Consider the following 24,695-nt stretch of genomic DNA (forward strand, 5'->3'; position numbering starts at 1 on the left):
TCCAGGCACTGCCATCACCGGGAGAAGATGGGTGAGGCTTTCTTCTGTGGATTAGAGCCTCTGTGGATTCAGAGCCCAAGATTGAAAGTATCAGAGTAAGGAGTACTGAAATCCCCGCCTTCCTGTGGCACCTCCAATCTCATGAAATGAGAGGAGCCTGTCTCTTGTCTCTCCCCAGGCTGAGGGAGAAGGTGGGGATTGTCTTTCCAGGCAGACAAGAGGGAGGGACTTGGGTGCAGGATGAGAGGTGGCTGCAGGTGACAGGTGTAGGGTCTTTGGGAAAGGGCAAGGATTTCCCTTGCAAAATGCATTCAAACAGACCAAGAGAGAACCTGATCCCAGGGAGGGAATGGGAACTGCAGGGGCCCTACAGGGGGCCCACTGCTGGCTGGAGGGAGGGGTGATGACAGACAGAAGGCTTGGAGGGAGGGGACAGAGGATGAATCCTGAAGGCAGTGGGGCATGGAAGCACAGGGCAGTTCCAGAACGGCTTCCACAGGCTGTCGGGCCTTGTTACAGGATCCACTCCAGTAGCCTTAGAATCACTTTTCCGGGGATTATTTTTGTGCTGGGAATCCCCTTAGCTCCAGCCCTCAGTGGCCCCCATCCTCCTGCCCTGGCCCAGACTGGCCAGCAGAGGCAGTTCTAGGGCCTGGGTGAGGGCCCCACAGTTGTTAAGGGGCGGAACAAAGGCTCACATGGGACCTGGGGCAGAAAGCCAGGCCCTCAGAGGGGAAGGAAGTCCTGGGCAGAGCTCCCTGCTCCCCCAGCTAAGCTAAGAAGGGTGATAAGGAGGAGTAGGTTAGGCAAGAGGAAGTGGGCTGGCTGAGGGAGGTTGGGACTGAGCTCCCTGGGCCCAGTCAGTGTTAGGTCCATGGACCCTCAGCAGGCAGCCAGAACTGAGGCTTCACCAAGCGGCCTCCTGCCCCCTGGTGTTCTCACCCCAGGCCCTGGGCACAGAGCAGAGGAGAGAGCTGGGCAAGAGAGCGCAGTGGAGGCGGTGACAAGGGTTGCTGTGTGTGTGTAGGGTAGTGTTTGGTTTGTGGGGGTTCTAGACCTCTGCCAGGCCCAGAGGGCCAAGAGGAGGTATGTGCGGCGGGCGAGGGGCCTGATTGCCTCACTTGTACCTCATTTTCATGGGAGGAAGCATTGAGAAAGAAGAGCTGGGTGTGCAGCAAACTTTGCTTATTCAAACCACCAAATCCCAGCTGTGCCCAGCCCCACCCTCAACACCCACCTCCAGGGTGGTCCCAGCCTCCTCAGCTGTGGGAAGAGCCTCCTATGCTTTAGAGCCCACCTCTGTGGAGGTCCCTTCCCCTGGGGAGCTACTTACACCCTCCCCTCAGGCCCAGCTTGGGCAACAGCATCCCCGGGGGGTCCCCATATTGTTCCTTCTCCAGCTCCTCACCTGCATCTGACCAGAGATTACTCCTGGGACTGAGGCCCCCAGCTCCAAAATGACAAGTTCTCAAGACCCGCCCCTCCGTCCTGAACAGCACATAGAAGGAAGCCCTGAGCAGGAAGTGCTGAGGCACAGGGTGAGGGCGGGGGTTTTGTGGAGGGGAGCCTAACCTCCCTGGGCAGGAGCAGTGACCACAGCCCCCCATTGAAAGCAGCGGGGAGGAGACTGATTTAAAAGACAGATGGGCCTCTGGCCAAAGCATTCAGCTCTGCCCCCAGCCACTGCCACCCGTGGGCTAAAAGAGTATCCAGACTTCCGGACCCGCTCGATCGGGGCGGGTGCCATGTGAGCCCAGCCCGGCTGACTCTCCTCCTTCGGGCCTTTCTTCCTTCCCTCTTCCTACCCACGGGTGCCTGTCCAGCCTCTCCAAAGAGGGACGCTTAGCAGCATGTCTCTGCTCAACCCTGTCCTGCTGCCCCCCAAGGTGAAGGCTTATCTGAGCCAAGGGGAGCGCTTCATCAAATGGGACGATGTGAGTGGGGCAGGGGCCGTGGGCTGCTGGGGCACTGGGGTGGTGGGAGCCCTGTTGTCAGGGGCCTTTTTGGGGTGGGTGGGTTGGTTTATGTCTTCTGGGACCAGGCGCCTGTGTGGCTTGGCCAGGCAGCTGACACAATGGCCTGGATAAACAAACCTGGGGGTGAGGGTGTGTGGCCCTGAGTGTGTGTCCCTGGACTGCAGGGGCTAGGGCTCTGTGTCTGGATGTAAGAAGAGGATGGGCTGCCTGGGTGGTCACAGGAGGGAGTTTCTTTGGGTTTGCGTCTGTCCTTCCCCAAAGCCCCCAAGACAAGCAGGATTTGTTGTTCCTGGTCTCAGTACTAGTGGGAAGAAAGTGCCCCAGAGCTGAGGCAGGGGCAGAAGCAGAGGTGAGCCAGGCCCCTATTCTTGGCACAGAGGGTGCACTCTTGCTCCTCCCCATCTGGCCCTGCCCTGGCCCAGGGGAGCCCCACTCTTCCCATAGCTGCCGTGGGGCAGCTACACAAGGCCGGGGGACCCTAAACGAGAACTGGAGGCTTCTGCTGGGAAGGAACTGATTGATTTCTGCTTCTGCTGGCTGTTTTCAGCCGGGCTCCCTGCCACCCGCCTGTCTGCAAGGAAAGGGGGAAACCACTGCTTTGCCTTGTATCTTTGTTTCCGCTGTCTGTTCCTTCCCAGACTGGGACCTGCTTCCCAGACTCTGGTCCTCCTGGCCCCTGAAAATGTGTGGCGACAGGCCAGGGACTCTCTTGGGCAGTGAGACTAATTTGGGGTCCTTTGTGAGGCTGCTGGGTGGGTCCAGTATTGGAGCCACTGTGGGCTGATCCCAGGAAGGGAACTGGAAGGCTCAGGGGTGTGTGTGGGCGGGGGGCCTTAGGGCTGGTTCATTCTTACAGGTGGGATGAAGGGGTTCTGGGTCTGTGAGTTAAGGCAGCCTGGGGCTCTACATTAGGCTGAATAATCTGGTTGCCATGACTATGGGTAGGAGGCCCTGGCTAGATGCTTTCTGCTTCTCTAGAAGTGGTGTGGGGGATGTGGCATGGTGGTGACATGTCCCAGGAGACTGTGGAATGGGGGAAGTGGCTCAGAATGAAAAGTGAAGTGGCCTCTCTCGGTTCCTCTGGGAAGTGTGTGTAACTTGACTGGGCAGAGGGCCATGGGGGGGGGGGGACATGCTAGCTGGCCTTCTCTGCAAGCCAGTACCTATGTAGCAGGTTGCCCCCCTCCCTTCCCTGGGGCAGGGCACAGCATGACCCCAGGAGCCTGACCTCCATGAGCAGGAATCTCCCAAGCCTAGTCACGGGGCACATGCACCTGTGGGACAGGGCTCTGCTCAGACTGCCTTTGGCCCAGCTGGCCTATGACTTGAGTATGTCGTGTCATGTTGAATAAGCACAATGCAAAAGATGTAATCAACTCCCAACTTAATTTTGTCTCCCACGGTCCCTTTACAGTGTATTTGGTGGGAAAGGCTCTTCTCCTGCCCATGGAAGGAAACTCAGCCAGTCACAAGAGATTCCATTTACTCTTGGGGAACAGACAATCCTATGGTCACTTCTCATAACACCCAATCTTATTTCGGAAACTAGTTATAACTCAAAACTCAAATCTTACTTTGGATGACATCTTCTGCCCTCCTCCTTCTAGGAATGGTTTTAGGTGGACTGCATGTGCTCTGCGAAGGCAGGATTCCCTGATCTTCCACCAAGCCCTCTGGACCGTGGGTGCAGGGAGAGATGAGGGAGAGGGGACCAAAGTCCTTCATGAACAGATGCCATCATCAGTTGGCTCATGCTTTCTGAGCCTGGCAGAATGTTAGGCTTATTCTTTCTCTAGTAGACACTTTTGAAGATTCTCCTCAAAGTGAGGAGACCCTCCTTCCCTGAGCTGGTGGTCCCTTATGTAAGGGTCCCTCTGCCATCTCTATTTCAGAAGGTCACTCAAAATTACTTCTTCAGCCCCTTGGAATCCAGTTACCACTTTCAGTTTCCTATGGTTTTGGACTCTGTCCCTCTTTCCCACAGGCCTCCTCTAAACCTCAGCACATACTCTTGTGTTCACTGCCCCAACAGACTCTGAAGTTTGGGTTTATCTAGCACAACCAGCGTCCCAATGCCTCTGACACTCGGTTTCCTGGGCAGGAGTCAGACCCCAGTCTGCTTTGCCCCACAACTGCAGGGGTGACCAAAGCTTTCTAAGTACAGTTAAAACCCCTCACTAGGTTTAAAGCGAGGGGTCAGCCCCCCCCCCCCGCAACCCTCCCTTTGGGAGGGAAGGGAATGGAGTTCACAACACAGCTTTCTCTAAAATTATCCCCCTCCCAAATTGTTTTTTTTCCCCATACTCTAACCACCCCTGACCTGAGAACCTTGTTTTGACCATTGCCTTTGAAAATTCTGCATTTGGTGTGATTTGGTGTGCAGCAACTACCATGCCTTATTGGAAACTTCAATTTTATCATCTTGTTTTATATGCATACGAAGACCATTAAAATGAAAGATAGCCTGTGTGCTCTGTGAGTGGAACAAGAATTTAGAGCCATTCACTGGCTCTTCAGCAAACACGATGCACTAAGCTCATGGTCTAGCGCATAAACTTATGGTCTAGCTTATGCTACAGCACAGGCTTGTTTCCCTGGAATCCATAAGCCCTTGGGGATTTTCTGGATGGGCTTCTAGGTGTGTGAACACACACACTATTATAGCATGTTTCTGGGAAGGCTTTTCAGAAGAGGAGAGACTTGGGGTGCTCTTTGAAGGTATTTCAGGCAGGGTTGGGTTCTTAGGCTTGAAGGTGGGAATGCACTTGGTGTCTATGGGACAGTTGGATGGATTGGTGGGGAGTGGTTTGTGGAGGGGAGATGGTGAGCTCTGAAACCCCTGGCCTGGGCCAGGGAAGCTTGGCCTGAGGTCTCAGAGCAGACAGCTAACCCCTTTTGTCTTTTGTTTTTCTTTCCTTCCTTCCTTCCTTCCTTCCTTCCTTCCTTCCTTCCTTCCTTCCTCCCTCCCTCCCTCCCTCCCTCCCTTCCTTCCCTCCCCACTTCTGTCTATAGGAAACCACAATAGCCTCCCCGGTTATCCTCCGCGTGGATCCCAAGGGCTACTACTTATATTGGACATATCAGAGTAAGGTGAAGCAGCCCCTACCTACCATGGCCCTGAGCTCCTGCTGATCTGTTGAGTCAAAGCAACCTTTTGATAATGTAGGGGTGGAGGTGTGAATGCTCAGGGAATACAAAAAGATCTGGAAGGGTGGCTCTGGGGGATCTCCTGTGGGCAGAGGCTATTTGCTTTGGGAGGGAGGATGCAGTCACTCCAACCACGGCTGCCTTGGGCCAAGATGTTCCAGACTTAGCATCCCTTGGAGAGAAAGAGAGAGAAAGGAAAAAGAACTGCCACTGAAGGCGGGTTCTCTACCTGTTATTCTGGGTAAACTGGGGGCTCAGAAAGATTAAATAGGGTCTCAGTACCTGGAGGGAAGGGAGTGGAACCTGGGGAGAATCCAGGATAGCATGGGCAAGACCACAGGCTATATGTCCTGAGTAACTTGAATGGCCAGGGAAGGAATGGAAGAGGAAGGGAGGAGGCTCCTATGAGTGGGGAGAACCTGATTGGTGAGAAGGGAAGGGTAGGGTCCAGGCCACCCCAGATAGTCTTGGCTTCTACAGAAGGCAATTGGTCAAGATGTGAAGGGGTGTTGGAAGTTCCCTCCTCTCTGCTCTTCATTCTTGACTGACCTTTTTGTTCTCATCCCTTCTTTGCTCCTACCGGGACACCCTCCAGGAGATAGAGTTTCTGGATATCACCAGCATCAGGGATACTCGCTTTGGGAAGTTTGCCAAGATACCCAAGGTAGGTGGGCCCAGTGGCATCCCAGTCTCAACATGGCCACAAGCTCTGTGGGGTCAACGCAGGAGTCCCTGTGGGTGTGGGAAGCCTAATCTCTGGAGCAAGGGGAAGAGTTCCCAGACTGGGTAGCAGGGCCTCATCCCAGAGCGGAGGAAGGGACATGGCTGCTCCTGAGCTTTCCAGAGCTTTGGTACCATAAACAGACATGTCGTGTGGTCAGTTCCTGCCCCTAGAGCACCCTGGACTGTTTGGGTGGTACTGCTTGTGCCCACCCCCTCCCCATCTGGTTTGCCTATATATGCCTAACGCCAGTAGGAAAAATGGAGGAAGGGATTGGTGGGAAGCTGGGTTCCATGAGACTGGGACCTGAGAATTCATCTTCAAATGAAAAGTGGCAAACAAAATACACAGGACTCCCAGGCCCTGCGGCTAGGTTAATCTCCTCCTGTGGGCTCTCCATCTCCACTCCGGCCCCTGGAGTCAGGGATGGGAAGGAGCGGAGGCCCATGACTCCTCAGATGGGGATGGGACTCTGCCCTGGGTGGTCATAGTTCAAACGCTGAGGGGGAGGGACAAGGAGAGCCACAGTGGGCAGGGATGGGGGCATACTTCTGATCCCGTGTCGCTGCTTGCTGCAGAGCCAGAAGCTCCGGGATGTCTTCAACATGGACTTTCCTGACAACAACTTCCTGCTAAAGACGCTCACTGTGGTGTCTGGCCCTGACATGGTGGACCTCACCTTCCACAACTTTGTCTCCTACAAGGAGAACGTGGGCCAGGTGCATGGTGGGGGCACACCTGGCCTGGGGTGGGCACCTGGGGTAGCCTGGGCTTCCTGCGAGACAGGCCAGGGTTGCAGGGGGTGAGGGCACCTGTGTGGTCAGGGGTCTGACTGCGGTGCCCTGGGGTCCTGCAGAACTGGGCTGAAGATGTACTGGCTCTGGTCAAGCACCCGCTGACAGCCAATGCCTCTCGCAGCACCTTCCTGGACAAAATGTAAGTGCCTGTCTGCCTGGCCTTGGTGTGTGGGGTTAAGTGTGCCAGCCCCAGGGCCTAAGTGAGATGCTTTCTGCCCCACCAGCCTGGTAAAGCTCAAGATGCAGCTCAATCCCGAAGGGAAGATTCCTGTGAAGAAGTGAGTTTCCCCAAATCTCTTCCCACACTTCGGCTCAGCTCCTCAAAGCCTTTCCTCTCCAGGTCTGACCCCTGTCTTTGCCTGGTGCCTTTCTCTGCTCCTTCAGTTTTTTCCAGATGTTTCCTGCTGACCGCAAGCGGGTGGAAGCTGCCCTCAGCTCCTGCCACCTCCCCAAAGGCAAGGTGAGTGGTTCTTCTGCCCCAGCCCACCCCCTCTCACCTGAGCTGGCTGTGACAAGAGGCCCAGTGTGGCCAGGTCTGGTCGGAGGTGGTGAAGGCAGGGATGATGGCACAGCCCGGCCAACAGCCCCAAAAGCCAGTTAACCCTAGAGCACCGGCTTCTGATACTAGGCACAGAGACAGAACCAGGGCAGTGGGGGTGAGGTGCCTGGATCCAGAACAGGTTGGTCTACACTGCCTACTCCTGGGTGGCTGTGCGGGCAGTGGGTGGTGGACTGTGTTCAGGGCAAGCAGGTGGGTGCATCCCCATTCTAGCCTTGGAATGAAAAGTGAGAGTGAAAGTTCTCACCTAGAGGAGGGAGATAAGGTCAGCAAGGATGGGGACAATCTGCAGGGGTCTGAAATATGGAGAAGGGGTTAGTTGTGCAGTGTGGGGAGAGGAACAGACCAAGCATTGAAGCTGCCAGGACACAGCCTTTAGCTTAACACAGGAAAACATTTTTCCCCTTCTGGCTAAATAATTTAAAATTACAAGCTGTATGCAGGGTCACCCCATGAGGGGCCTTACATGGATTACAAAAAAAGGAGCCCTCTGGGCAGATGCAGCTGGAGCCCTCTGGGCAGATGCAGCCCGAGCCCAGTGTTCCTGCCTGGGTAGGGGAGTGGATCTCAGTCCCCTGTGCCCATGGGGGGCACTGCTTGCACCCCATGGAGTTTTGTCTCCTGATAAGAAATTGTTATGTTATAAATAAATAAAACAAAGACCTCATCGATCACCTGTCCACATGGGTCCTTGGAAGACTACTCCCCCTCCAGGCACAGCTAGTGACTCCTTGATGTAGTCAGTCACAGGAACGCAAGCATAGGGTTAAAGACAGGGTGGAAATGGGCTCCTGCAGAGGGCCCTGCAGCCGGTACTGCTTGCTGCACATCCCCTCTCCTGTTCTCCTGCCTCCTGAGCTCCCACCTTGGCTAAGTCCCCCTTATTTGTCAGCTCTCCTTGTGTCCTGCTAGGACCCACTGACCTACCTTTGCTTGGAGCTGATGGGTCCAAGACCCAGGCTTAGGGAGATACGGGCTGGCTCTCTTGTTCAGACCCTCTGCTCCAAACTATGACTGATGTTGGCCTTCCTGTATGATCCTGGAAGACATGGGTTGGGTTTTTCTGGGATGAAATGCAAAGGCACAGTATCCCTGGAGACCACTAGTCTACTTTCAGTTTCTGCTTCTATAAAGATCCCTAAGCTGGACATTCACGTAAATGGAAGATACAATATGTCAGGCTTCAATCATTTAGCGTGAGGATTTCGAGGTTCTTCCATGTTGTAGCACGCATGAGTACTTCATTCCTTTTTACTGCTGAGTAATATCCCGTAGTTTGGACAGACCACATGTGGCTTATGTATGTTCGTTAGTTGATGACATTTGGGCTGTTTCTACTTTTCGGCTATTTTGAATAATGCTGTTGTGAACATTCGTGTGCGTGATTTTGCCTGGACGTATGTCTTCAATTCTCTATACCTAGAGGTAGAATAGTTGGGTCGTGTGGCAACTGTCTATTTAACATTTTGAGGAACTGCCAGATTGTTTTCCAAAGCGACTGACCATTTTACGATCGTACCGGCAATGTACGAGGGTTACAGTTTCCTCACCAACACTTGTTGTTGTCTGTCTTTTTAAAATTGTTGTCATCCTGTGGGAGTGAAGTGGTATCCCATTGTGGTTTTGATTTGCATTTCCCAAATGACTAATGAGACTGAGCATCTTTTCATGTGTTTACTGGTCATTTGCATATCTTCTTTGAAGAAATGTCTATTCAAATCTGCCTGTCTTTCCACTGGGTTGTTTGTCTCTTTGCTGGTTGAGTTGTCCCTTTACCAGACATTCGGTGTGCAAGTATTTTCTCCCATTCTGTGGACTTTCTCACTTTCTCGATGGTATGCTTTGAAGCACAAAAGTTTTTAATTAGGGTGAAGTCCAGTTTGTCTTTTTTGTTATTGTTCCTTGGGCTCTTTGGTGTCTCTACTATCGTTGAACTGTCTATTTCTCACTTCAGTTTGGTTGGTTTTTGCTTCGTGCATCTGGGGGCCCTGCTGTTCCGCGCACTGTTTATATTCAAGTTGCGTCTTTTGGAAAAGTTGTCCTCCATTTAAAAAAAAAAAAAAAAAAAAAACGAAGACAGCTCACTGCTCTGGCAGCAGCATCACTTGCTGCTAACCTTGTTTCCTCCCTGCTCTGGTCATCCCTAGTTCTGATCCTGCCCCAGCCAAGGGTCTAGCCTGTGTCCAAGTTCAGAGGCAAGGCAAACCAGCTAAGCATGCTTTCTGCTCAGCAACCAGCACCTTGAGAAGCCAGTGCTTGGGGGTGTACCTGATGCTGCTCGGCCCACCCTGAGCCCTCCCTCTGACAGGCCCCCTTGCGCAGGGCTGGGCCTCATTTGTGGGTCTTAGCACTGAGAAGGTGGGACAGGAATGATCAGGTGACTATCCCCCCAGAATGATGCCATCAATCCTGAGGACTTCCCAGAATCCGTCTACAAGAGTTTCCTCATGAGCCTCTGTCCTCGGCCAGAAATAGATGAGATCTTCACTTCCTAGTGAGCTTCCTTAGCTGGGCTGGGCATGGGGAAGGGGTGGTGGCTAAAATCCCACTTGCCATGCTGGGAATTAGGTGGCTTCTCTGGAGGAGGCGGTGGTCCGTGCTCCCCGCCCCAGAGGCTATAGACCTCTCTGGCCTGCAGCCACGCCAAGGCCAAGCCCTACATGACCAAGGAGCACCTGACCAAATTCATCAACCAGAAACAGAGGGACTCCCGCCTCAACTCTTTGCTGTTTCCGCCCGCCCGGCCTGACCAAGTGCGGGGCCTCATCGACAAGTACGAGCCCAGTGCAATCAACGTGCAGAGGGGTGAGGACTAAGGGAGCCCCTCATCCCTGTGGGCCTGACCTGCTCTGGCTGCTGGGCTGCAGCCCTGACAGCTTTCCCTTGCCCCCCAGGCCAGCTGTCACCTGAGGGCATGGTGTGGTTTCTCTGTGGGCCGGAGAACAGTGTGCTGGCCCAGGACAAGCTGATACTCTACCAAGACATGACACAGCCACTCAACCATTACTTCATCAACTCCTCACACAACACCTACCTGACAGGTGACCAGGGTGACCTCACTGTGACTTCTCCTTTTACGGGGGCTGCTCCTGTTCCCTGAATCCATCCCTCGCAGGGATCGCCCACAGGCTGCAAAAGGACAGACTGTGTTGGAGAGGGCTCGGACGAGCTGGACCGGCCTCTGGTGAAGCCCCCGCCTCTCCCTTTTGCTCTGGTGCAGCTGGCCAGTTCTCTGGCCTTTCCTCGGCAGAGATGTACCGCCAGGTGCTGCTGGCTGGCTGTCGCTGCGTGGAGCTGGACTGCTGGAAGGGCAGGCCCCCTGACGAGGAGCCCATCATCACCCACGGCTTTACCATGACCACAGACATCTATTTCAAGGTCAGACTCAGTGTGTGGAAGCTGGAGGCAGTGGCACTAGGGAAGGGCCCTGGGCCATAAGTTCTCTGGGGGTGCAGTTGAAAGGAGGGGGGTGGGGTGGGAGGCCTTGACCAGTGAAGGGACTAGAGGGGACCAGAGGAGACAGGGCCAGCAGTGGCCCTCCAGTTCTGTGTGTGTCCTGAAACTGGGGAGTAGGGATGGGTTCCACTGGGGGTGGGAGGCCTGGAGCACCGACCTCCTCTCGGCTGGGCCCCCTTCTCCTCCAGGAAGCAATTGAAGCCATTGCAGAAAGTGCTTTTAAGACCTCCCCCTATCCTGTCATCCTGTCATTTGAAAACCATGTGGACTCGTACGTATCAGACCTGTTCGGCCTCATTCTCTCTCTTGTCCCCATCTCCTGCCTGTAGCTGCCCTCTCCCAACTGTCCCCCACCTCTAGCCATGCCCTCCAGCTCTCTCCTGGGTTTTATAAGTTCCTTGGGACCCCAGGCTCTCCTGTCTGTGTCTCTGCCTCCCTGACCTCCTGTGCCCCTGATGACCCAGGTCAGGGGCCCAAAAAGATGGACAAGAAGGGGGTAGAGCTGCTGAAACCTACCCACTTCTGCTCCTTGCAGACCCCGCCAACAGGCCAAGATGGCTGAGTATTGCCGGACGATGTTTGGGGACATGCTACTCACAGAGCCCCTGGAAAAGTTCCCAGTGAGTGGAATTTGCTGTGGGGCATCTGGGCCTGGGGGCTGGGGGCCCAGGGCAAGGTCAAAGCCAGGTTAAGGAGGCAGATGTTCCCAGAAGATGTTGGGGTTTATTTGGGAAGATTGTGGGACCAGAATCTTATCATCTACCATGTGTCAGGCACCGTGTTGGGCTTTGGGGCTATGTTAGTGACAAAGACACAGTTCCAGCCCTCAGGTTACTTACCTTTTGGTGGGGAGACAGACAAGTAACCAGGTCGTCACAACCAGGGGCTGCTATGGAAGTACTTGGGGATCAGGGAAGTCTTCCTGGAGGAAGGGATGGCTAAGCTGAAATCTGAGGGGGAAACTGGATTATTTTGGTGAGGGTGGGGAAAGAGTATTCTAGCAGCTGGGCAAGAAGAGTGTTGTCTGAGGAACTGCGTACGTTGGGTCAGGCAGGAGCACAGCACACAACAGGATACGATGGGATGAGAGGCTGGAGAAGCAGGCGGGCCAGATGGAGCACAGGTCGGGTACGGAGTTGCTGAGACTGCACCCTGAAGGGGAGGAGTTGGTACTGACCCTCTCCCCTCTCCCTTCTCCCTCAGCTGAAACCAGGCATCCCCCTGCCCAGCCCCGAGGATCTCCGAGGCAAGATCCTCATCAAGAACAAAAAGAACCAGTTTTCTGGCCCAGCATCCCCCAGCAAGGAGCCGGGTGGGGAGGCTGAGGGCGACTGCCCACCCAGTGCCTCTGTGGGTGAGGGCACAGGTGAGGCGGCCTGGGAGAGGGGGTGTGGGAGGGGGAGCATCTGGAGGGGGAGAGAGGGGCTGGGCCTGGAGGGGATGTATGGGGTCCCCAGGCCCCAGTGCTCACGGAGCTGAGTGTGGCAGCGTGGGCTGGTGAAGAAGGAACAGAGCCGGAGGAGGAAGAGGTGGAAGAGGAGGAGGAGTCGGGAAGCCTGAATGAGGAAGAGATCAAGAAGATGCAGTCGGACGAGGTGTGTAGAGGACAGCCCCGAGCCCCTTCTGCTGTGTCCTCTGCGGAGCCCTCCAGGTGCGGGCAGGGGGCCACCTCCCTGGGTTCTGTACCTGCCCTCCCCTTCTCCACCCTCCCCTCTCTTCCCTAGGGCACAGCGGGCCTGGAGGTGACAGCTTATGAGGAGATGTCCAGCCTAGTGAATTACATTCAACCCACCAAGTTCATCTCCTTTGAGTTCTCTGCCCGTAAGTAAGCATGAAGCGGGAAGAAGGTGGTAAGCTGGAGACGAGGCCAGATTCAGGAGAAGGCCCTTAAGAAGTGCATCCTGACAGCAGAGCAGCTTGATGGGTAGGGAGAAGAGGAAGAAGGACCCCCCCCCCACTTCCTTGGACTTGGGGACCCTGTCTATAAATAGCCAGCAGAGGAGTCAGGCAAAGGGCTTGTTTACGTGGCAGCGGCTCCCAGTTTGCGGGCACTGTAGTGAGAAACTTGGCACCTACCAGAATGCTCTGGAGTGTGTCCGTGACAGGCAGGCCACTTATGACAGGCCATCTTAGCCCTGTTGGCCTGAGGCTCCTGCAGCCTTCTGCAGGTGCTGTGACTCTCAGGGATGAACGGAGCCTCGGGCTGGCCCAAGCCCAGGAGCCCTGTCCCCTCCCCCACCTCCTATCTCCCCACCCCAGGCAGGAGAACTCCCAGGAAGGGCCAAAGGCAGAGGCAAGGGACAGTGCACATCTGCCCCTTGCACCCTTCCCTTCCTGTGCACACCTATGCTGTTCAACTTCTCCTGACACAGGCATAATGCATTCCCCTCATCCTCTGGGCGTGCCCCCCATGTAAACACCTCTTTCTGCACACACTTGTGCAGTGTGTACCTCTGCAACATTGACTCCTCATTCCTGGACCCGCACCCTGCAAACTCACCTGTGCTCAGCCATGGCGTGTCCGATCCTTGATGTATATCCTCCCTCCCCTGCCCCCAGCCCTCATGTTCAGATATAACTTGCATGCTCACTGTCTGCATATCACAGCATGTTCCTGTACCATCCAGGGCACACACCCCTCACTCTGCAGGACTGTGGCACACACCCCATCCCTGTGCACGTCTCCCACATATACCCTTTGCCCCCAGCACACCGTTACCCACATGGATCTGCACATCAGCTTGGCCCCCTAAGCCCTTGGGCCTCAGTAGAAATGCTGCGTTGAAGGGATCTCTGTGCTGGAGGGAGCTAGCCTAAAGGGAGGGGAGGAAGGAGGGAGGAGGACAGCCTGACATGGGCCCCCTGCCCTTTCTCTCCGACACAGAGAAGAACCGAAGTTATGTCATCTCCTCCTTCACAGAGCTCAAGGCTTATGACCTGCTCTCCAAGGCCTCGGTGCAGTTTGTGGAGTATCCTTGAGGCCTCAATAGCCAGGGTCCCTGGTGGGGGTGCAGGGTTGGGGACAGGGCTTCAGAAGGAGCTGTTGGGTCCTCCTGGTGTGGGCAGCCTTCGGCCGGGCTCCTAAACTCTGAGGCAGCTACAACAAGCGCCAGATGAGCCGCATTTACCCTAAGGGCACCCGCATGGACTCCTCCAACTACATGCCCCAGATGTTCTGGAATGCTGGTTGCCAGATGGTTGCCCTCAACTTCCAGACGATGGGTGAGGCTACTCCTAGGCCCCTGAGAACCTTCCCCTGCCCCCTGCCTCTCCCACCTTCACCCCATCCCTGTGGGGAGGGGGCGGTCTTTAGAACAGCTCGGTGTCTTTAGAACATCAGTGTCCTGATGTTTGTTCAGGCTGTGGGAGCACGTGCAGGTGTGTGAGCGGTCAGGGATCTAAATGCATTACCTCATGCCTATATGATTGCACGTGTACGGGTATGTATGTGAAGGTGCCAGGGTGCTGGCGTGGGTTCTGGCTGCTCTGCCTGAATGGGCCCATCGAAACACCTGCTTCGCTGGCCTCAACTTCCACAGCGAGCTGTGGTCTGGTCGTGGCTTTGTTCCTGCTGACTCCAGGTTGTGGAGCTTTCCTGAGAGATGAGACACCCCAAGGGAACAGGCTAGGTCATGAGAGACCCTCATTCTCACAGTCAGCCCAAGCGCCCCATTCACAAGATAGGAGAGGCTGAGAAATGTAGGACACAGAGACTGGGTGCAGACCGAGGGCCGGGCCTTCCTCACTGAGTGCCCCTGTCCCCCCAGACCTGCCCATGCAGCAGAACATGGCGCTGTTTGAGTTCAATGGGCAGAGTGGCTACCTCCTCAAGCATGAGTTCATGCGCCGGCCAGACAAGCAGTTCAACCCCTTCTCAGTGGACCGCATCGATGTGGTGGTAGCCACCACCCTCTCCATTACGGCAAGGCCCTGAGGTGGACAAGTGGCCGGGAGGGCTGGGGACTTGAGGAGAAAGACACAGAGAGCTCTACTCCTCCCCTCCCAACCCCCCTCCCCTGATATCCTGAAAACTTCAGCCCAAGCCAGTTCGTGCAGTAGCAAGTTGCCTTGGAAACTGCCTCCTCCTCAGCACTGGAAGCTGCCTCTTGGTCCCCATGGAAACCAAGGGGAAGGGCTGAGGCTGGGATGGGGGAGGGGAGAAGAGTAGGCAGAGTGGGTCCACAGGAGCCCCAGGCCCTGGGGGAGGGCGCTGTTCCTTCCTTGCCCAGGAGGGAGGTGGGGAGGTCCACACTTCTTCCCTGAATGCTGGAAGCACCTGGTCGCCAAGAGCTTAGCTGTAACCCTTGAGCCACACAGCCCCAGCTGAATGGGGCTCTTCACAGTATGCAAGAATGGATGCTTTAGCCACAGGAGCTGGAGGCCCCAGGTGCTAGGGAAGGGCCTGGGTGGGGGAGCTGACGCCGGCCTCCCATGGGCCCCCACCCCTAGGTGATCTCTGGCCAGTTCCTGTCAGAACGCAGTGTGCGCACCTATGTCGAAGTGGAGCTGTTTGGCCTTCCTGGGGACCCCAAGAGGCGCTATCGCACCAAGCTGTCACCCAGTGCCAACTCTATCAATCCTGTCTGGAAGGAGGAGCCCTTTGTCTTTGAGAAGGTGTGGACCTAGGGCAGGGGCTGGGGTCTGTCCCTACTTCTTGGCCTCTACTTATAGAAAAGAGGAACTAAATAAAGGGACTTCCTTCATCCTCTCCCCTCCCCTCCCCTCCCCCCATGGCTTCCTGATTTTTAAGAGTCCCAAATCCGCGTTTACAGAAATTTGTGAGCAGGTGCGTGCGTGCGTGTGTGTGTGTGTGTGTGTGTGTGTGTGTGTGTGTATGTGTGTATGTTCATGTTAGGATGAGAGGCAGAAATGTGAACTCCCAGTCGAGGGTACAGAATGCCACGGAATGGTGAGGGTCTTTTGCTCTGCTCCCATTGGATGCTCATTGGCAAGGCTGTCAAGGGTTGCCTGCACCAGGACCCCCGAGCCCTGGGCTGCATACCCAGCCCTTCTCCCCTGCGTGGACCAGCCATGGCATGAGCTGAGAGGATGCCTACGTGTGTGGCCTAGAGTGTGCCAAATCTGGTAACACCTGCCGTGTTCTCACACTGACACTAAGACTTCTGAAGCTAGGGAGGTGGGTAGGTTGGCCACCTCCTAGCTTGTCCTGTCCCGAACTCTCCTTAGATCTTGATGCCTGAGCTGGCCTCCCTCAGGGTGGCTGTAATGGAGGAAGGCAACAGATTTCTTGGACACCGCATCATCCCCATTAATGCCCTGAATTCTGGTAAGGATGGAGTCCTTCTTTGCTGTTGTCGGCCAGTCTGAGACGAAGGCCCGTATTAGGAGCCTGTCCAGAGGGTGGGGCTGCTTCAGGGAGGTGGCCCTGAGACCTTACCTAACCCTCTCAAGTTATCAGCCCTAAGGAATGTGGCAAGAATAGGAAACTGACAGAGGTGGGGCCTCTGCCCACCTATCAGAATGTCTGTAATATTCTGGAACTACTGGGGCAATTTCCCAAGTAGCTGATACTTACTGGGCACTTAAAATGAGTTAGGGCTTATAACACGTTCTCACTTAATGCTAACAATAACCACATGGGTAGACCCTAGTCACCCCATTTCACAGCTGAGGAAAATCTCAGAGACTTAAACTAATCTGCCCAAGGTCACACAACCAGGAAGGTACAGAATCAGACTCAGGCTCTGGCCTCTCTGACTCTAAAGCCAGGAGTTTTGAGTACCTAGCTGCTCCTGTGCAGCGCTGGGCAGCAATGAGCATGGCTTACTGCCCACCCTGCCATGCCCAACAGGCTACCACCATCTGTGCCTGCACAGCGAGAGCAACATGGCCCTTACCATGCCTGCGCTTTTTGTCTTCCTGGAGATGAAGGACTATGTACCTGACACTTGGGCAGGTAGGAGGCCCTTAGTATGTTGGGAGCCGGGATCCACTCACTCCCCCTCCCCCTCCTCAAGCCAGCCTCCAGAGTGGGGCAGGACAGGGCATCCTGGGGTAGGTGAGGATGGGGGAGGCTTCCAGGTACATCTCCATACCAGGCCAGTGATGCCCCTCTGCACCCAGATCTCACCGTGGCTCTTGCCAATCCCATCAAGTTCTTCAGTGCCCACGATAAGAAGTCTGTGAAGCTCAAGGAAGCCATAGGAGTTCTGCCTGAGGTCTGTGCTGCCTGGTTCAGGAGCTTTGCCCTCTGGGAGGGAAGATGAGGGAGGAGGCAGAGTCCTAGGTTGAAAGACCAAGAGATGTTGGTGCTATGTTCCGAATCTGCTCTGCCTACACAGAAACCCTTCCCACCCGGGAGTCCAGTCGCCGGCCACGTCAATGGGGCACTGGCCCCACTGAGCAACGGGTCTGCAGGTAAGCACTGCAGGGTCCTCCCACAGACTCGAAGGGCCTCGACCTCTCCAGCGGTACCCACAGCATCCCCCAAAAATAGACTTTCACCTGGGATGGGAACAACTGTGTGAGAAGTCGCAGCGCCAGGAAAGTGCGCTACAGGGGGCCCATAATGCCACCCACCCACCCCCACCCCCCAGGGAGGGGAGAGTAGGCTACAGAACTAATCCCCGTCCCCGCACCTCTCAGCCCACGCTGTGGCTCTTGCAGCAGCCGGGGCCAGGGCCAGGGAGGAGGCCGTGAAAGAAGCTGCGGGTAAGGCCTGCTGAGTCCGAGTGATCTTGGGAACGAGTCTGGGAAGGGTCCTAGACTCCTGGGGGGTGGGTGGGGGGATCTGGGAGGCGGCGCACCTCACCCCGGCCCCCGCAGAGCCACGGACCGCCAGCCCGGAGGAGCTGCGGGAGCTGAAGGGCGTCGTGAAGCTGCAGCGGCGGCACGAGAAGGAGCTGCGGGACCTGGAGCGGCGCGGCGCGCGGCGCTGGGAGGAGCTGCTGCAGAGGGGCGCGGCGCAGCTGGCCGAGCTGGGGCCACCGGGCCCGGGGGGCTGCGGGGGCCGCAGGCTCGGCGCGAGCAAGGGCTCCCGCAAGAAGAGGTAAGGGCGGCGGCGGCGGGCCCTGTCCTCCGAGGCGGGCTCAGGGCCTGTCCCCACACGTGGCCTCCACAGGACCCCGCTCTGCGAGGAGGCCGCCGGGGCCGCGCCGAGCGAGGGCCGCGAGGGCCCCGAGGGCGCGGACGCGCGCGCGCAGGAGCTGAAGGACCGCCTGGAGCTGGAGCTGCTGCAGCAGGGCGAGGAGCGGTACGAGTGCATCCTGAAGCGCAAGGAGCAGCACGTGGCCGAGGTGCCCGGGCGGGGGAGGGGAGGGAGCCACAACCCAACCAACACCACCCCGTCCCCACCGCCTCACAGCAAAGGGCTCCTCTAGCCAAGCTCATCCTTGCACAACCGCCCCCCCCCCACCCCCCGCACCTCCCGCAGCAAATCGCCAAGATGATGGAGCTGGCCAGAGAGAAGCAGGCTGCGGAATTGAAGACCCTCAAGGAGACCTTGGAGACGTATGATTGCCTCCCGCCCATGCCTGACTCTTATCTCCCAGGAGGGCTCAGGCCCCTCAGAACATCTTCCTGATGCTTGTCTTTCTGCAGTGATACCAAAGAGATGAAGAAAAAGCTGGAGGCCAAGAGGATAGAGCGGATCCAGGCCATGGTCAAAGTCACCTCGGACAAGATGGCTCAAGAAAGGTGAGCCCTGGAGGGAGGCCCAGGCCTCAGACTCCAGGGCCGGTCTGAGAAGGGACCACTCCAGGTGGGAGGGGGCCTGTCTACAAGTGGATCCTGACTTACTTTCCAGAGATGTGCCTGTCCCCTGGGTTTCGAAAGTTAATCCCATTTCTGTCACCTCTGATCAGAGTGTCCTCCTTAGGCAAAACACAGAAGCCATCAGAAAGGAGAATCAAAATTCTCAGAAAGGAGAATTTAAGGGAAAACCAATCATACAAAGAGGGAGGTGCAACCTTGGGACAGTAGCTCCCCCCCCCCCCCCCACACACACACCTTGTAGGACAGTGCACTTCAGTGAGGAAGCCCTTTCCTCAGACAGTCCCTGGAGCTCCCAGTGGCCCCTCAAGTCCTCCTTAGGTCCCCATGATTACCCCCTCTGGCTGGTTCTGCTCTTAGGGTGGAGTTCTCATTTTGTCTACACCCTGAGGAGACTTGGTCTCATTCAACTCTTCCTAGGGGCCCCCTGCCCTCTCTGAAACTCTGATCACCCCAACAGGCTGAAGAGAGAGATTAACAACTCTCACATTCAGGAGGTGGTGCAAACCATCAAGCAGGTGTGTAAGAGCTGTGTCCTTCATACACACACACATGCGCACTGCGCGCGCGCGCACACACACACACACACACACACACACACACACATACACACTACATAGGAGGGAAGGGGTGGTCCCAGGCCTTTACTTTGCCTTTAAGAGATGCACAGTCCAGAGCAGGCCCTGCAGCTAGGGATGGGAGGAGGCAATGAAGAGGAAGAGGAGTCCCCAGGCTATATGGTTCTGGCCTTTGTGGGAGGGTGGGGTACCAGCCTAAGGGGATCTGTCTGTGGCCAATCACCCTGGATGGAAATGTTAAGGGGCTAGATGGCCAGGGGAGGATGGGATGTGAGGGGGGCTTCCTGAGGCTCCGAGAAGTCAGAAAAGGAAGGAAAACCCTGCTGAGAATGGACCTAACCGCCCCCCCCCCCAGGACCATTAACAACACTAACACAGCTCGCTTTTACTGAGACCTGACCTCATACCAGGCTCTCAACCAGGTACTTGACTTGAACCGTCTCATACACTCCTGCACAATCCAGCAAGACACACTATTCATTTTACAAATTCGAAAGAACTGTTTGAAGGGTAACAAATTTGTCCCCAGTCTTACAGCTGGTTAACTGGGACTGTAGCTGGATTCCAAGCCAGGTTGCCTGTCTGTGCTATCCTGATTCCCTGCCTCTCACTCCCACCCAGATGACAGAGAACCTGGAGAAGCACCAGGAGAAGCTGGAAGAGAAGCAGGCAGCTTGCCTGGAGCAGATCCGGGAGATGGAAAAGCAGGTGACAGGGACCACTACACTGGCCACCAGCAGAGTTGGCCTGCCCCGGGGAGCTGCCAGTCAGGGGATGGGGTGAGGGGAAGGGAACTCAGCCTTCACTGGTGGACCACAGGCCCCGATTCCCACGGGGTCCTGGGGCCCTTTAAGAGGAGGTAGTTCTATACATCTCTTTGCCTGGTTGGTACCCCCTTCCCTGAGAGGTTCCCTGATGGTCTCCACTACCCTCCACCTCCCACCCCAGTCTCCTGGGAGCTCTGAACAGACTGGGCATCTCCTTGTCTGACTGTCCAGAGAGTGGGCGGTTGGCCCCTTCTGAGACAGGTGGTGGTCTTTGCTGTCCCCACAGTTCCAGCAGGAGGCACTGGCAGAGTACGAGGCCAGGATGAAGGGCTTGGAGGCCGAGGTGAAGGAGTCAGTGAGGACCTGCCTCAGGGACTGCTTCCCCTCTGAGGCCAAGGACAAGCCTGAGAGATCCTTTGGGGCCTTCAAGGAGCTGTGTGAGCAGGACCCACTCACAGCAAAGGCAGATGCCCAGGAGAGTCGCCTCTGATGCCCCCATCCCACTGGGACATTCTGTAAGGACATTCGTTCTTTTCTGGGATGTGGCTCCATCCCCCTGGGAGGAAAGGCCCCCGCATTCTAAGGCTGTTGGAAGCTGGGGCTCCCTTGGACTCTGGAACCCCCTCCTCCAGCTAAGCTGGAGGAGGAGGAGGAGGAGGCAGGAACCTGGTACCATCAGGGCAGGGGCCTGTCTGGGTTTAGAGGCCCTCTCCAGTCGGACTTCCTGCTCTTCATCCCTCACTTCTTCCTCTGAATGAGTGTCACAGATTCGTTGAGGACACAAGAATATGGACTGGGAGGCAGGAAATGGGGTCCTGGCCGCACTCCACCTTTCCTAGTGAGCAACCATTGGTGCCCCACTCCGGACTCACTGTTCTCACCTGGAGGGTTAGGTCTGGCCACCTGGAACCTCCACTCTAGCACCTCTAGTTCAAGCAGGACCAAACTCCAAACCCTGCTGTTGTGAGGCCCCATCTCAGACCTGTCCTGAGTTGGCCTCCTTGTCAGCTCCCTGATGTGGAGCCTGGCACTACCTCCAAGCTCCCTGGGGACAGCTGCTTCCGGGATCCCAGGCTGAGGTCCCTTCCCTGGCCTCCTGCCTGTGGGGGACGGGAGGCTGACATGGAAAAGCTGCCTCAGATGTCTGGTCTCTGAGACACTGGGCCTCTGGCTTGCAGGGAGGGGCCAAGGAAGGCCTTTGGAACACTCTTCTAGGCCTGGGGGCGGGGGGTGGTTACTTCCTAGTATGCACCCCCACGCAGGCTGCCTGACAAGGTCAGTATCATTTTCTCTCCTGCCTTTATGAAATTTATTTATTTTTTCCCCTTCTTACTGCTACTGAAAAGAACCCTGTCCCAATATTTCCTGCCTAAGCCTGGTCTCTGCTCTACAGCTAAGAAATGGGAGGCAGGGGTAGTATGCTCCTGAAATGAAACAGCCTGGGGAATAAAATAAAAAAACCCTTTGGGGGCTGAACCCCAGGATGAAGTCCCTTCCAGAGCCCAGTGGAAAGGAATGGCCCTTCCTCTGGGCACGAAGGGGATTCACTTCCCCTTCTGGCAGGTCTGATGCCACAACCACTGGAAAATGAGGTCACTCCTTTTCTCCACCCGCCCCCAGATGTGGGCTTTCCTTGTCTCCACCCTCAGGGCTTGCAGCAGAAGAGCCTACTGCAAAGGTGCCCCCCACCCTCTTGGGGAGCTGTGAACCTCCAGGCCACCTGGGCCCCTTTAGGCAGACTTAGAGTGATCACATTCTTAGGCCCCCGTGGTAGTTATGGTTGAACCCAACACTTGCTCGACAGGGGCTTGTGGGCAGCTGTTCGCCGCATCTGTGGCATGGTCCCAAATCCCAAATGGGAATAGGCACTGGCCTGGGAGAAGCCAGGTGGGGATTGATTCTGGGAAGAGGTTGTTTTCTTATCAGAGAGTTATAACAAATGCCATTAGCTCTGAGCACCTGTGCCTTCGAAAAATAAACAGAACCACCGCCACCACCCTACATACCTCTGGGTGCTGGACCTCTGGGATCTCAGCCTTCCCGGGTTGCAGGTTGAGACTAGGGGTCCTGCTCATTCACAGCAGTAAGGCCTGTCATTGACACGTCCAGCCTGCATACACACTGGATACAGCCAAGGGTGGGACACTTGTACCCTAGAGCAGTGTGCTGTCTTTAGTTCTCCTGCTGGGCACTCCACTGCCCCATCTCCCTGCTAGCCCAGGGGTAGAACCGTGTAGGGATGAGGATCCAGGCTAGACGAGCTCACTGACCCAGGCACGTGGGCATAAGCCAGAGCCAGTGCCAAATAGAGTCAACTGGACAGTCCCCTGTTTTTGCCTGAGACTGCTGAAGGGAAGGAGAAGCTGCCTTCCCCGAGCCTCTCAGCCAGACCAGGCAGTTTCCCGGCCCCAGTGTGGAGCTGGGAAGCCCAGGAATAGGGAAGGAAATGCAATCCTGCCTCTTGGAGAGGCCTCTGCATAGCAGGTTGGGGGCCAGCCCCAGATACCACCTCCCTGCTTTCTGTCCTCTGGAAAAAGGGCAAGGTGCCCCCCTGGGAAAATGTCATAGTCTTTGGGCCCTGGAGATGAGTTAATCTCTGGCTGTAGGGGATGTGCAGAGGAGAGGTTGATGCCTTCCCTCAGGGCCCTGAGCTGGTGAATTCCTGCTGTGTATCTGTGGGGCTGGGGCAAGGTTCCCCGTCCATTCATCATGCCTCAGTTTCACCTTTTACATGAAGAGAAGGGTCCCCGCCCCTTCCCAGTCCCATTGCTGACTCAGATACTAGAGTCCCCTGCTGACTCACCCCACCCCCTACACCCCCCACCCCCTCCCCGGCTCTCTGGATCTCCCAGGCGTGTGCCACCTGGCCCAACCCTGCTGAGCTGGTGCAACATGACAGGGTGAGGGGGCTGGTGACACTTGAGGGGGAAAGAAAGGGGTCTGGGAGGGGCGCTGGCTGCAGACAGAATGACAGACTGCAGACCTGAGCCTAGCGCCTCTGGGAGGAAGCTCTTTTGCCAGCCTGGGGCCTGCCTGGGGGAAGAGGCTCAGCAGGTGGAGGGGAGGAGAGTGTGGAGTGCCTGCCTGCTCCCTGCCTCAGCTCCATCTCTTGTCAGCCTTCAGCTCCCTAAGCGACAGCTTCTAATTCTGGCTGTTGGGGCCTCTGCTCTGCAGCACCGTCTCAGCTCTTTTTCCCCCCCGCCAGTTTTGCTATTTCTTTTCTGCTCAGAACCTACTGAGCCTACGGAAAAGTCAGAGCTAGGGCTCCAGGGCCTGAGACCCGCCACAGGCCTGGCTGGCTTGGTGATGACAGATGGGGCAAATGCACTGGCTGCTCCTTCTAAAGAGTGGCCAGCATGGCGCTGTCTGCCAAGCCAGGGTGGAGGCCCTGACAGGAACCTCTGACTCCTGTGCTTCCCTGGAACTGTCTCCATCCATCCCAGGAACAGAGGCGGAAGCCCCAATGAGGAGGGAGTCCATGGTTCTTTAGGACAGAGCAGTGACCCATTCCATGTTCCCACTGCTTCTCTCCTCTACCTGGGGTGTGTCGCTGCCTGGCTTGTCAGGCGGGCCTGCCACATGCAGATTCCAGGGTTACCTCCTCCCCGACTCTGGAAACAGGAGGGAAGAAAGCAATTTCCCTCATGCTGCAAAAAGGGGAATTGAGTCATGAAGGGAAGGAAAGCCTTTCTTCTGCTGAGGAGGGGGAGAGCTTTCCTGCACCCCCACTGGGGTTGGAGAGTCTATACTCACCCTGAGGCGACACCCCAGGAGGGGCCCCCATGTCTGGGGTGGGCGAGTTTGGATTTTCTACACTCTGAATAACCATGTAGCTCTTTCCCTGACACTCTCTAGTTTGATCTTGCCAGAAGTAGGCAGGGCTAGTATTGTCGGCTTCATTTTGCAGATGAGACAATGCAGGCCTGGAGCCACACTGCTAATAAATGCCTTCAAGCTGTGACTTAACTCCAATGTCAAATGCTGTGCCCTTTTTGTGACACCAGGAGAGAAAATGGGCAGAGCAGAGGGATTAAAAAATGAGAGAAGATAAAGGGAGTGGGAGCTTGACAGTGTGTACAGGTATATATCACATGCACACACACCACCACCGCCACCGCCCAGAACAGAGGGGTGTGGGAGTCCCAGCCCCATAGCTGGGCTCAGGATGCCAGTGGGCATCCCTGAAGCCTGGGAGCTGGAGAAAGGCAAGAAGCCTGGAGTGCAGGGCCCAATGTGCACTTTGTCACTCACCCATCTGAGCCCACTGTCTTCTTTCTGGAAGGGCAAATCCTCTCCTTGCCCAGAACCTTTCCACAGGCGGCTCCTGCTGCAAAGCATACTATCAATGCTCTGCCCAGGCTCAGGACACCTTTATGATTCCCTTAATTTCCTGTCTTCTATAGGAAGGTTCTCAGTAAAGCAGCCCTCAATACTGTCCCTTACAGGTGTTTTTCTTGCTTCCTGGCCTGGCCTCAGTAACCCTGTCTGGAATGTCTTCCTCATTTCCTAGCAGCCAGATCCCCCACAGGCTTGAAGACCACCTCAGAAGTCCTGTCTTCAGACTTCCTCCAGAGCCTTCTCCTCCCCACAACTCCACCTTTTCCTCTGAGCACTGTCTCAGTTTTGTATTTAACCTATGTATTGAGCCCTTGGTGATAGCCTCTACTTTTTTGTCCCGGTCTTGTCTTCCCTGCTTGGGAGGGAAGGTCTCTTCTACCCAGAACTGAACTTCTGTGTTTCCCCGCAACTGCGAACACAATACTTGGCTCATGAAAAGTCTCAGTAAATTCTGAAGCTGGTACCTGATTCTCTTCCCCCTATTCATCCCCCCTACACACACACCTACCCTCTCAGCCAAACCCCCCACTCCCACCCCACAGCGTCTCTGAGGAGCCCAGACTCCCCTCAACCAAGGCCTCAGCACCTCGGCCCTTCATCTCAGGAGCGAGTGGGGTTGCCGTGG

General features: G+C 56.0%; 1 protein-coding gene across 2 annotated transcripts; it reads left to right on the plus strand.

Moving 5' to 3' along the window:
• The first annotated feature begins 1,669 nt into the window (after nt 1-1,669).
• Nucleotides 1,670-23,698, plus strand: PLCB2 (phospholipase C beta 2). 2 transcript variants are annotated; one of them, XM_019442575.2, is made up of 32 exons: nt 1,670-1,934; nt 4,989-5,066; nt 5,719-5,787; nt 6,423-6,563; nt 6,701-6,780; nt 6,866-6,919; nt 7,026-7,101; nt 9,594-9,694; nt 9,839-10,005; nt 10,095-10,241; nt 10,421-10,578; nt 10,845-10,927; nt 11,192-11,276; nt 11,860-12,022; nt 12,145-12,251; nt 12,381-12,477; nt 13,541-13,625; nt 13,754-13,878; nt 14,424-14,578; nt 15,106-15,270; nt 15,844-15,943; nt 16,469-16,573; nt 16,741-16,835; nt 16,959-17,034; nt 17,263-17,328; nt 17,443-17,665; nt 17,738-17,912; nt 18,050-18,126; nt 18,217-18,312; nt 18,848-18,905; nt 19,587-19,673; nt 20,019-23,698. In XM_019442575.2, exons 1-32 carry the CDS (start codon nt 1,851-1,853, stop codon nt 20,220-20,222), a joined length of 3,582 nt encoding a protein of 1,193 aa, XP_019298120.1. In that variant the 5' UTR covers nt 1,670-1,850; the 3' UTR covers nt 20,223-23,698. The 2 variants fall into 2 exon arrangements, with proteins under 2 accessions (XP_019298120.1, XP_019298122.1); XM_019442577.2 differs by having other exon boundaries at nt 17,284-17,328.
• Nucleotides 23,699-24,695: the final 997 nt, after the last annotated feature.

Source organism: Panthera pardus, unplaced genomic scaffold (assembly GCF_024362965.1).
Source record: "Panthera pardus isolate Hobbes unplaced genomic scaffold, ASM2436296v1 HiC_scaffold_24, whole genome shotgun sequence".
NCBI classification, from domain to species: domain Eukaryota; kingdom Metazoa; phylum Chordata; class Mammalia; order Carnivora; family Felidae; genus Panthera; species Panthera pardus.